This window comes from Choloepus didactylus, chromosome 27, assembly GCF_015220235.1.
Source record: "Choloepus didactylus isolate mChoDid1 chromosome 27, mChoDid1.pri, whole genome shotgun sequence".
Classification (NCBI taxonomy): Eukaryota; Metazoa; Chordata; class Mammalia; order Pilosa; family Megalonychidae; genus Choloepus; species Choloepus didactylus.
The window spans coordinates 16118912-16131857 of record NC_051333.1 but is presented as its reverse complement, the minus strand read 5'-3'; the positions used below and the strand labels follow the sequence as shown (position 1 = coordinate 16131857).

At 52.3% G+C, this 12946-nt stretch overlaps 1 protein-coding gene across 1 annotated transcript in view; it reads left to right on the top strand.

Moving 5' to 3' along the window:
* The first annotated feature begins 3490 nt into the window (after positions 1-3490).
* Positions 3491-12946, top strand: part of RYR1 (ryanodine receptor 1) — a 107605-nt gene continuing 98149 nt past the window's right edge. The window contains 6 exon segments of the mRNA XM_037819488.1: positions 3491-3640; positions 9403-9522; positions 10911-11015; positions 12061-12135; positions 12239-12317; positions 12689-12801. Of these exon segments, the coding sequence (XP_037675416.1) occupies positions 3593-3640; positions 9403-9522; positions 10911-11015; positions 12061-12135; positions 12239-12317; positions 12689-12801 (540 nt within the window). The 5' untranslated portion in view covers positions 3491-3592.

Below are 12946 nucleotides of genomic sequence, written 5' to 3'. Positions count from 1 at the left end.
GTAAGTGTTTAGGTTGATGAACTGTCACAAACTGAGCATGCCCATGTGATATTCACACAAATCAAGAAACAACATCCATTCCCAACCCCTAGAAGCCCCCTTGTGCCACATCCCAGGCCCCAGCTCCCCCAAATTACCACAAGCCAGGTTTCTAGCAGCTGGAGCAGTTTTGCCTGGGTTTGAACTATGTATAAATGAGATCATGTATTGTGTCTGGCTTCTTCCTCCTAACCTCATGCTTTGTAGTTTATTCGGTGTCACTGCAGTATAATATTCCATCGTGTGACTATTCCACGATTGATTGACCCATTTTCCTGTTGGTGGATGTTTGAGTTCTTTCCATTTTGGGGCTATTGTGAGTCACGCTGCTGGGAACATTTTCTGCTGGGTATGTACCCAGGAATGGATGGGTCACAGTAATCACCAAATCATACTAATATGTTAGCAGATTCTACCAAACAGCTCTCCCAGTATGCATTTTTCTTTCTTCTTTTTTTTCACCAAAAAAAAAAAAAGGAAAAAAAAAGTCACCTTGGGTATTTTTTCACGTTTAGACAGGTGCAGAGAAGGCTGTTCTCTCCAACCTTTCCATCATATGACATCAGTTTCACACCCTCTCTCTCTGTCTCCTCCTGCCTCTTTCCCCTTCTCCATCCCCCCCCCCCCAGTGGTGCCCTCCAAGATGTCCTGCTCCCACCCTGTCCATCTCCCAGCACCTGCATCCCACACATAGGCTGCAAAGCTGCTGGCTGAGCCGAGCTGGTAACGTGAGACTCTCCAGGCTCTAGGGACAGAGCAGCCTCAGGGAGTGAGGTCGGAAAAGGCCCTGGCACTTGTATATCCCCTCAAGGCCCGCAGGGGTGGTTAAATGCCAATGATAACAACACCAGCAACCACAAAGGAAAAGACTGCTGAATCAAACCACAGAAGCACACAAGGCAGGGAAGCGATACATTTGATAACAGCCCAATGAGGACGTCTTTTAATGAGAACACCACAGGACAAACAGCAAATGACAGAATGGGAAAAGGTATTTGTGAGGTTTAACATCGATGAGCAATTAATACCTGGAATGTACAAGGAACTGCTGCAAAGCAGCAAGAAAATAAATAAATGAATATACGCATATTACATAAAAAGATTATGAGCAGGGAACAAGGAAACCCAAAACTCTGACAGACACACTAGAAGATGGTAGAAGTTATTGATCACTGATCAGGTAAATGCCAAGTAAAATGAGAGTGATTCATCCTATTGATCTAGCAAAAATTAGATGTTGGAAAATGTCAAGTGGAGGTTGGGGATGTGGAGACCCAGGACTCCCTCACTGGAGGTGGCAGACATTCCCCAGGGCAAGTATGTGCATGTAAATCTCACTCAGCATTTAGCTGTTGGGCCTGCAAGCCAAAGCATTCCCCCTCTGGTCCATAAGGCAGTTCGTTATTTCTGGAGCTGGAGGCGTCCCAGGGGAATGGGTGGATAAACGGAAGGGGACAGTCACCAGGGAGTTCTGCAAAGCCACCAGTGGCCACAGACCAGGTATCCACGGAGCAACATGGGTAGGTCTTAAAACACATGATGATGACAGAAAAATAAAAAAACACTATTAACAACTTATGATGCATGACACAGAATCATTTGATGTTTATGTAAAAGATTAAGGAAAAACTTACTATTTAATATGCAATTATGTATTACATTATATATAAGACATAATAATGCAATTGTACTCTATAACTACTATTAACATAACATAATTATATAATAATTACGTGTAATACAGTTCATTGATACGGTACAAAATTATGTGAATGTATTTTATGTGTTTCAATGTCTAACCATGTATATTTAGCAATCTATTATACACTTAATAACATTTATATATATCAAACTTTATTATTGTTCTATAGACTTCATATATATCATTACATGTTAATAATAATCATTTTAATAGATCCTTTATACCAATCAGCTGCCAAGAGGCAGGCTCTAATTGATCTCCTCATGCCGTCTTCCCGGCGACCCCAGGAGGTTAGGACTAGTTCGCATTAGCCTAGTTGACAAATGAGGAAACTGAGACCCGGAGGCCCGAAGTCGCCTGCCTGGCAGGGAGGCGGGGCTGTGTGTGGCCCCACAGCGGGCTGTTTTAGGGAACTGCAGAGGCCCTCCGCTTTTGCTCCCCGAAGCCCGCGGGGAGCCAGACGCGCCCGCGCCGACTGCAGCCCTCCCGGGGCGACGCCGAGCACTGGAGCAGGAAGGCGCTGGTTACTGGAGACTTCCGGGGAGGAGGCCGCGGGCCCCGCGCTCCCCAACCTGCGAAGGCGCGAGCGCTCATCTGCATAATGGGGCGTCGCCCGGCGGGCGGCCCTCGTGACTCAGGCGGCCCCGGAGCTGCGGGAGGGCTTGGGTTAGAACCTTGGGGATCAGGACCCGGCCTTGGTGAAGCTGTTTTTGTTCTACTTAGGCGGTTTTATGCAAATATCCAGACAGTAAAACAAAATGGTTAAGAAACTTGGCTCTGGGTTCAAATCTCAGCGCTGCCTCTGTGTGATCTCGGGCAAGTCACTCCCTCTCTGTGCTCAGCTTTCTTCGCCTATTAAACGGGGAGTAAGAGCACTGACCTTACAGGATTGGCACGAGGACTCCCTGATTTATACTCATCCTATCCTTAAAACTGTACATGGAAAGGACCATACATTTTTATTTCCTTCTCTAAAAATGTGAATAATAGCAGGGTTGTTGTGAGAACTAAATGAGATCTTATTTTAAAACTTTAGCTCAGGGCCCGAAATGCAAAAGGAGCACGAAAGACTACTGGCTATGGCTACGACTCTTACCTCAGTAGTGTTAGGTAGTTCTTTTTTTTTTTTTTTAATAATAATAATAACATTAAGACATACACCATTCACTGTGCACACGCACTGTATTAAGTGCTGGAAATAAAATCATCTCCTATATCCCTTGCAATGGCTCTGTGAGGTAGGTACTATTCACATCCCCCTTTTCCAGTTTGGAGAAACCGAGACACAGAGAGGCTAAGTGACTTGCCCAAGGCCACACAGGGAAAGGCAGGGCTGGGATTCTGATCCCTACTGTAGGGCTCAGCTCTTATTCTTAACCACTAGGTGTGGTCCTTTTTATAGTCGGGGAGAAGGTGCGCACACCGGCTCTGCGGTGTGAGATCGCAAGGGCTTCCTCACCCAGAGCCTCGGTTTTCCCTCTGTGAAATGGGGAGAACCATGCATCTTCCTTATGGTGGAGGTGGACAGAGCGCGGCTGCCTGCCTGACAACCCTCTTGTCCCCGCCACGCGCACGGGGCGCCCAGGTTTGGGGTCTGGGGGGTGGGGTGAGGGGGTGGGGCTCCGGCGAGGGGGCGTGGCCTGTCCCTTCCTGACCCAATGGGGGCCGGGGGGCGGGGCCCTCCGCCCATCTCCGTCCAGCACGCGCGGCCTCCTCGCAGTTCCATCTGCCTCGCGGGTGCCTCCGGCGTCCTCCGCGGTCTCTGGTCCCAGCCCGCCCCCAGCCCTCGCGTCCACTGATCCCTTCCCCTGATCCCTCGCTCTCAGCCCCGGCCCCCCGGGCTCCGACATCATGGGTGACGGAGGAGAGGGCGAGGACGAGGTCCAGTTCCTGCGGACGGTGCGTATCTCTGCGTTGGTGGACTCTGGGCTATCTGTCGGGGTGTCTCTGGGTCTCTCTCCCTGGAAGTCTCGGTCCTGCTTAGTGGTATCTGTGATTCAGGGTTTCTTCCTCTGTCACTTTGGGTAACTGTCATTCTGTCTCCTTTTCTCGTTGTCTTACTCCCCTTTCTCACGACGGAGAATTCGCAGGGTTTGGGACTGCAGAGTGGGGAGGGGTCTCCAGCCGCCCTCTCTTCTAAGGTTGGCGATTTGTCCGGACGAGGGGGAGCCGCGGAGCGAGCAGCCCCTCCCACCATCCTGGAAGCAGGCACTTGGGGAAGGCGGTTCTCATTTCTCGGCTTAATTTAGCCGCCCCCCCCCACTCCCTAGCCCTAATTCTCTTCTTGCTCCAGACTCTGACCTATTTAAATTCTTGGGAAGGGGACTGGGGTGGACTGGAGGACCCACTGTTTTCAACCCCCAGCCCTTTAGGGTCTTCTGGATGTCCCTCAGGTTCTGGATCTTTCCCTCCGCCTTGGTTTTGGGGAGGAGGGTCAAATATGGCTGCTGGGGGTCCCTGAGGGTCTCAACCTATCTTTCTTTGGGGTTCCTTTATGCCTCTCTCCGTCTCTCCATCTCTGTCCCCTTTCTTTGCTCCTTGGCTTCAGGCCTTCTGCATTTCTTTTTGTCTGTCTGTCTCTTGTCTCCCAGCTCTGTCTCCCCCAGCATGATCTCCAGCTGGGGGGCAGGGATGGGAATTGGAACAACAGGTGTCTCTCCCAGAATAGCCCGCTTTTCTGGGGCCTGGGCCGGGGACAGGGAGGGGGCGAGAGGGAGGAGGGGCCGCCGATCCTAACCACCTTCCCTCCCCGCGGCTCAGCCTGGGGGAGGTGGTGGGAGTGGTGGGGGCGTGGGCGGCTGCGTCCCGTTCTCTCCCAGGGGCTGGGTTTGCGGACCCTGCCCTAGCCCCTCCCCTTCCCCTCCGGGGCCCTTGGTCCACGCAAGAAGTGCTGACACAGCATTCCGGCCCCAGAATAGGACGCTGGTAAGCTGAGTCTGGTTCCCTGGGTGGGAGGAGAGAACAGCTGGGGATGGTGGTGAAGGATGGGGACAGCTGGACCTCTCGCGCCAGCCCCAGCCCCTTAGCAGTCACCCGGGTTGGGCACCCCCACCCCACCCCAGCCCTAATAAGACCGTGGCCGTGGCCATCGGCCGCTGAGCGCTCCTGCCATGCCAGGCTCGGTGTCCAGGGCCTTGGCCTCCTGAGGCATCTAATTATATCCTCCCTGTCTTCTCCTCTGAGGTAGGGCCCTATCTTTATCTCCCTGGGAGATCTGAGGGAAACTGAGGCCTCAGTGGGGGAGTCACTAATCCAAGGTTAAAGCCAGGAGGTGGCATCTCTGGATGTCAGCCCTGTTGCGTTTACAAGAGAAAAACTGGACTCAGACTTGCCAAGGTCGTCAGTGTTGAAGTTCCCGAGGTGGCGGAATTTCTTGACACCAGCTAGTGCTGATTTTCTGAAGTTTATTGAGGTCATGTGCTGGATTTTTCAGACTTTTGGGATCGCATCTCACCAGTAAAAATATATATATTTTATATTGCAACCCAGTCCATGCACACGCATATTTTTTAACGCAATTTTATTGAGATATATTCCCATAAATATATATTATTAAAAATCAACTTTATTGATATATGACTGACATGCAATAAATTGTATCCATTTTATATGTTGCAGTTCAATGAGTTTTGACAAATTGTATGCATCCATGTAACCACCATCACAGTCAAGACACATAACATTTCTTTCCCTCATGGGCTTTGCAGTGACCATCCTGCCCCTGTTTTACATCGCTATAGATTCGATTTGTTTTGCCTGGTGTTTCATGTACACTATGTGCTCCTTTGTCTTGCTTCTTTCACTCAGTATCATATTTTTGACTTTCATTCATGTTGTAGTATATTTCAGGAATTCGTTCCAAGAGTTCGTTCTGTTTTATTGCTGAGTAGAATTCCACTGTGTGAATATACCTCAATTTGTTTATCACTTCACTGGCTGAGGGACATTTTAGGGAGTTTCCGATTTTTGTCATAATGAACAAAGTCTCTACGGACACTCATGCACACCCAGTTTTAACTGAAACAAGATGCCTAAAGTGTAGGTAGCCCTTAAAGTAGGAGGGGCATGCTATGATTTTCTGTTCTTGCTCTATTTTATTTCATTTTTTAAAGCACAATAGCCATGGCCTACAAAACTGATTTCATTTCCCACTGATGGGGGGTGACCGCTAGCCCTGCCCAGGGTTTCTCGAAGCATGGTCCAAGCATCCCACATCAGAGCCTCCTGGGGGCTGGCTAATGGTACAGATTCCCTACTGAGCCCAGATCCGCTGAATCTGGCTCCTGCTGGTGGTTGGGGAATGGCGGGAGGGGGCAGCATGGAAGCTGCCTGTTTAACTAGACCCTACCATGATCCTGGGGCAGGATCTGGTTTGAGAATCAGTGGTGTAGTGTTTAAGGCTCCCCAGTTCTGCTTTGCATCCTGGCTTTGCCGTTTGCCTGCTTCCTAACTTTGGGCAAGTGTTTTGTTTTTTTTTTTTAATTTTTCTCTCTGAGCTTCAATTTCCTTATCTGGAAAATGGGGCAAAAATACATAACCACTGACTCAACAGCCTGTGCACGGACCTCTCTGAGATCATCGCCTGTCCCCCTCACTCCTAATGCTCCAGCCTCGTCCCTGGCTGTCCCTTAACCCTCCAGGCACCCTCCAGCCCCCAGGCCTTCGTGCAGGCTGCTCCCCCTTCCCGGAAAGTTCTTCCCTCAGAGATGAGCAGGACTGACCCTTTCTCTTTATTTGGACAAGACTCAGCTCAAATGTCACCTCCTTGGAGAGGCTGTCACTTCATTCCTTTACTGAGGTCATTCCCACCCCAAAAAGCCACTCTATTACTTCACCCTGGGTTATTTTTTCCGTAACACTTATCACTGACATTAAAATTATATATTGATTCACCTGTTTATCGCCTGGCTCCACCTGGGAGTGTCAGCTCCATGAGGGCAGGGAACTTTGTCCACTTTACTCACTGCTCCACATCCAGGGCCCAGCACACAGTAGGTGCCCAATATGTGTCTGTTAAATGAATGTAAAACCCCAAGCATAAAGCCTGGCAGACAGTTAGTGCTTCATAAATGCAAGCTGCATGGTTATGATGAACGCACAGAGGCTTGGCCTGTGCCCAGGGGTTGGGGTTGGAGGTCACAGGACAGAGCAGGCCCTGGGGTCCCCTGCCGTCAGGTCGTGCCCTCTCACCCCCTCCCAGGCTGGGTGATGGATGATGGAGACCCTGAGGGCTGCCTGTGTGGGTTGAAGCTCAGGGTCAGAATGGTTTGTGTGACATGTTTGGATGGACTGAAGGCCATGTGCCCTCGGGCAGGACACCTGACCTCTCTGAGCCAGTTTCTTCTGCTGCAAAATCGGAATAACCACTGTCTTACTGGTTAACAGCTAGGGAAAACATCATTTTTTTTTTTTGAAAAAAAAATTTTTTTTTCGCTAACATATATACAAATTTCCCATTTTAACCACTTTCAAGCATACTATTCAGTGGTGTTAATTACATTCACAATGTGCTGCAATCCATTACCAAAAATTTTCCATCATCCCAAATGGAAATCCTGCGACAAGTAAGCATTAACTCCACCCCACCCCCACTCCTGGTAACCTGTGTTCTAATTTCTGACACTATGAATTTGCATATTCTATTTTACATAGGTGAGATCATACAATATTTGTCCTTTGGTGCCTAGCTTATTTCACTCAGTATGATGTCTTCATGGTGCATCCATATTGTAGCATGTACCAGAACTCCATTCCTATCTATGGCTGAATAATATCCCATTGTATGGATATATCGCATTTTATTTATCCATTCATCTGTTGTTGAACTCCTGGGTTGTTTCCACTTTTTGGCTATTGTGAATAATGCTGCAATGAACACAGATGTGCAAATAGCTGTTTGAGTCCATCATTCTTGATTGAGACCCTTATGGGTAAAAATGTGTTGAACAATCATCCATTTTAATTTATTTTAGTTATAATGTTAGATAAGGGCTTCTATACTAATATATTAAAAGGTAGTCTAGTGTCCTAACAGTATGGCACATAGAAACACAGTGCTGGGATTCAGATTTCAGCTATGGTGTAGGCCAGCTGTGTGACCTGAGGCAAATCACTTTGCCTCTCTGGGCCTTATGTTTCCTCATGTTCACATATAGAACTTACCTTCTAGGGTTGTTGTGAGGATTAGTTGAGTTAATATATGTCAAGCACTTGGAACAGGGCCCAGCACATAAAAAACATTTTATTTAAAATTTTAATTTACAATCTTGAAACAAGTTCAAACTTACAGAAAAGTTGCAAGATTAGTACAAGGAACTCCCATATACCCTTGTCAGATTTCCCACATGTTAAAATTTTGTTACAACTGCTTTATCATTTTTAGCTATCTATCTATCTATCATCATTCATCTTGTTTTTCCCATGAACTGTTTGAGAGTCCAATGTGGACATGATGTCTTTTACCTGTGAATACTTCACTGTGTGTCTCTTACAAAACTACAGTAAAGTTATCATCAAAATCAGGGTACTGATTGTCAAAACTTCTACTGATATGAGCTATTATATAATCCATGGTCCTTTTTCAACTCCCACCAACTGTCTCAATGCTGCCAGTTTTGGCATCTCCCCTCCATCCAGGATCAGGTTCAGGGGGTCTTGCCTTCGGATTTCACAAGAAAGCACTCTAAATGACAGCTGTTTTAAAACAGTACACAAAAGAGAGAAACTAGAGTTTAAAAAGCACTTCACACCCACGAGGATGGCTATTATTTAAAAAAACTGAAAACGACAAGAGTTGGCCAGGGTGTGGAGAAATCGGAATCCTCGGACATTGGTGGGAATGTAAAATGGCGCGGCCGCTGTGGGAAACAGTTTGGCAGTTCCCCGGAATTACTGCATGGCCTGGCAATCCCACTTCTAGGTATATACCCAAAAGAATTGAAGGCAGGGACACAAATTTAAGCAGCATTATTCACAATAGCCAACGGGTAGAAGCAACTCAAGAGTCCATCCACAGATGATGGATAAACAAAATGTGGTCTGTACATACACGGAATATTATTCAGCTGTAAAAAGAAGTGAAGTGCTGGTACATACCACAACATAGATGAACCTTGAAGCCATCATGTTGGGTAAAATAAGCCAGACCCAAAAGGACAAATATTGGATGATTCCTCTTACATGAAATCTTAGAATAAGCAAATTCACCCAGACAGAAAGCAGAATGCTGGTTACCAGGGGTGAGAGGAGGGGAAACGAGCATGAGTTTTGGTTTGGGATGATGAAAATAGTCTGGAAATAGATATGGTGAAAGTTACACATAAGGTCAAAGAATTGTCCACTGAAAATGGTTAAAATGATTCTTATGTCATGTATATTTTACCACAATGAAAAATAAATAAATGATTTTTTGAAAAAAAAAGCAATTTCACTTGAGGTGCTCCTATTTTCCATCCTCCCATGGCCCTCGCAGACTGAGCTCAAATCTCAGCTCCTCCTCTTCCCAGCTGTGTGCTCCAGGGCAGGCAATGTCCCCTCTTTGAGCCTCGGTTTCCCCATTTTGAAACGGGGCTGGGCATTCTTCATAAGGGGAAGGGGGTGAGTGGCTGCGGTGCTCTGCGGGCAGGGCCCACCAGCACCCCTGACCCCCTCCCGCCACACAGGACGATGAGGTGGTCCTGCAGTGCAACGCCACGGTGCTCAAGGAGCAGCTCAAGCTCTGCCTGGCTGCTGAGGGCTTCGGCAACCGTCTCTGCTTCCTCGAGCCCACCAGCAATGCCCAGGTCTGTGGAGGAGGAAACGGGGGTCTGAGGGGGGAGAGGCAGGGGCCTGGGGGAAGAAGGAAGGGGTCTGAGGGGCAGAGGGATTAGGGGGTCTGAAGGGGGTGTGCTGACAGGAAAAGAAAGGGGGTGGAGCAGCCTAAGAGGGAGAGGGACCAGGGGTCTGCGGTAGATAGGGGTGGGGGTCTTAGGAGGATGGGAGGGGAGTCTGGGGGGCTGAGAGGGAAAGGGTCTTTGTGGAGGTTGGAGGGCCTTGGGTCCAAGGGTAGGAAAGGGGTCTGAGGAGTGAGCGGTGGGGGCTCGGGACTGGGAAGGGAAGTATCTGAAGAGGCCAAGAGCCTTGGGCCCGAGGGGGCGGGGCCTGGGTGCTTTAGAGGGGTGGGGGCGGCAGGACTGGGGACTGAGAGGGGGAGGGGAAGGGCTCTGGGTTGGATGGGGGTTTGAGGGTCTTGGAGAGCAGGGGGTGTGGCCGGAAGGTGCTCTGAGGGTCTGAACCTTGGTGTTCTAGGCATGAAGGGCAGCTGGGGACTGAGGGAGGCAGAGGGCCTCGGATCCAGGCAAACAGGCCTGGGGGGCTAGTGGGGGGACAGCAGAGGGCTGACTGGGGGGGAGATCGGAGGCTGAAAGGTGAAGGAACCTGGGGTGTGAGCGGAAAGGGGTCAGGGGGCATGAGGGTACAAGGGGTCAGGGCCTGTGAGTGGATGTGGGTCAGGGGGCGTGAAGGGTTGGGGGTCAGGGGGCATGAGGGTGCAGAGGACTGTGGGTTTGGGAGACAAGGAGACCTGGGGGGATGGGCGGGGGGCTGACAGGGAAAGGAGGTGGAGTCCTCTGGGGGGAAACCTGGGGTTGGAGTGAGGTCAGAACCTTGGGTTCAAGGGCGACTGGGGGTCTGAGGTGACGTTGACGGGAGACTGGGATAAGGTGGGACCCTCCCGTGATTTCGGAGCCGTGTGCACACGTGTCTGAGCGGGAAGGCAGGAGCTGGGGCCATGTGAAGGTGAGAGATTTGGGGTTATCCGAAGGGGGAGATGCGGAACAGGAGCTCCTGGAGGCTGGAGCTCATCCGAGTATCCGAGGGAGGAGGCCCGAGGCTTCCCATGAGATGAGGACAGGGCGTGGGGTGCTTGAGTGGGGAGGGCAGCGTGGAGGCTCCTCTGAGACTTGGGTGGGCTTTAGGGGTTCGAGGGAAGGGACAGCAAAAAAGTGTTTTCTGAGATGCTGGTGCAGCTTCAGTGTGTCTGAAGGGGGTGGCAGGGGGCAGGGCTCCCTGTGGGGTTGGGGTGGATCGGGTGTCTAAGGGGTGTGGGTACTGAGACCAGGGCAGGGGAGTGTACCAGGAAATGGCCCTCGGGGTCCTCGGGGCCCCCTCTCATCTCTCCGCCCGCCCCCAGAACGTGCCCCCGGACCTGGCCATCTGCTGCTTCACCCTGGAGCAGTCCCTGTCGGTGCGCGCGCTGCAGGAGATGTTGGCCAACACGGTGGAGGCCGGCGTGGAGGTGAGGCTCCCCGAGGGGGCGGGCACGGAGGCTGGGCGGGGGGTGCACCCGGGGGGTCGTTCACCATCTGCTCTTCTTCCTCTCTCCACCCTGCCCCCCACAGGCCCTCAATTTGGATAAGTGGGTAGGTCTGGGTGTCACCTGTCCTTCCCAGCCCTCCTGAGCCCAGGCCCGCTCTCGGGCCCACATCCTGCACACAGGGGCTGGGGGTCTCCCCCACCCGGTTGTCAGGGCTGTGGAGCCCAGAACAGGCCAGGCAGGAAGGAAGGAACAGGGGAGGGGGCTTCTGAGCCTCCCCCTGCTCCCTCTCCTTTCTCGGTGTTCCCATCCGCTCCATCCACCCGATCCCAACTCCTCTCCGCATGGAGCCTCTCCCCTCAGCTCCCCGTCCCCCGTGTGGGTCCCCCCCATCCAGGAGTGGGTCTGCCATGTGATCGTGGCACCATCACATGGCCCCCTGAGAGCATGGGCGTGTGAGACTGAAGGGGAGGCCTGATGCCAGCAAGCGGTGGGCGGATCCCCCTCCCCAGGGCACTGCACCCCCTTTTGTCCAGGAGGGGTGTGCAGGACAGGGCGGGCCACCTTATAACTGTGGGTGATGTGCGGACATTTAACCACCTGTAGGACCATCCCGGTGCACACTGCTGCAGTTCTGTTGTGTTATGACAAGTGGCGTGGAGAGGGCCAGGGCCCGTGGAAAATGCGATTCTGGGGCCTCCTGAGGGTCCCCAGCCACCTTGAGGATGGCATCAGCCTCCCTGAGTGACCGTGGGGGCCTGGCCACAAGGTGGAGGAGGCAGGGAGGACAGAGTGGGCCCCGGGGCCTAGAAAACACCCCATCTTCAGGCTTCTCAGAGGCACAGCCCCTGTTCCCATGGATGGGGAAACTGAGGCAGAGAATCTGCTGAGGGTCTGAGCTGAGGCTTCCTTACCTCCGGGTCTGAGCATGGTATTTTATAGGGAGCAAGAAATGGGCCGGACGTCTCCGGGGTCTCGAGGGTCTGGGGGTCTCTGTGGGCTTACTCTGTCCTCTCTGGCCCCGCAGTCCTCCCAGGGTGGGGGTCACAGGACGCTCCTGTACGGCCATGCCATTCTGCTCCGGCACGCCCACAGCCGCATGGTGAGTGCATCAGCAGAGGGGGAGCGGGTGGGCGGGGGGCAGGGGGCGCAGGCAGGGGCGGGAGTGCGAGCCACAGGGAGGCTGACCCCTTCTCCAACCCTAGTACCTGAGCTGCCTCACCACCTCCCGCTCCATGACGGACAAGCTCGCCTTCGACGTGGGACTGCAGGAGGATGTAACAGGTGCAGGGGCTGGAGGGGGCCGGGGTGAGACAGGGGCACCGCGGGCAGGGGGCGGGGGGCAGAGGGCTGCAGAACTCGGGGGTGGGAATGGGCATGCTCTGAGACGAGGGGTGTGGGGCGGGGATGGGGTCTTTGGAGCAGAGGCTCTGGGAGTTTGGACAGAGAGAGACTCCTGCAAGCAAGGAGGGGCCATGATAGAGTCCGAGAGCAGGAATGGAGAAATCTGAGGCAGAACATTGTGGCGGCAGTAAGAAGATGATGGGCAGAGATGCCTAGGGGACATGTGGTGGGCAGGGGGCTCGGGAGGCTCCGTGGCTGAGGACGCCCTGCAGAAGGGCATCCTGGGAGCCCACCCTCCCGCCCTCTCCCAGGAGAGGCCTGCTGGTGGACCATGCACCCGGCCTCCAAGCAGAGGTCCGAGGGAGAGAAGGTCCGCGTGGGCGATGACATCATCCTCGTCAGTGTCTCCTCCGAGCGCTACCTGGTGAGCCGTCCTGCCCCCATCGCAGCTCCCATTGCTCCCAGGACCCGGCGTGGGGGTATGTGACGGGGGCCCCACCTCCTCATCAGTAGTTTGCCTGGCTGGTCTCCGCCCCCAGCTTCCTGACTCCCTACTTCCAGACCTGTGA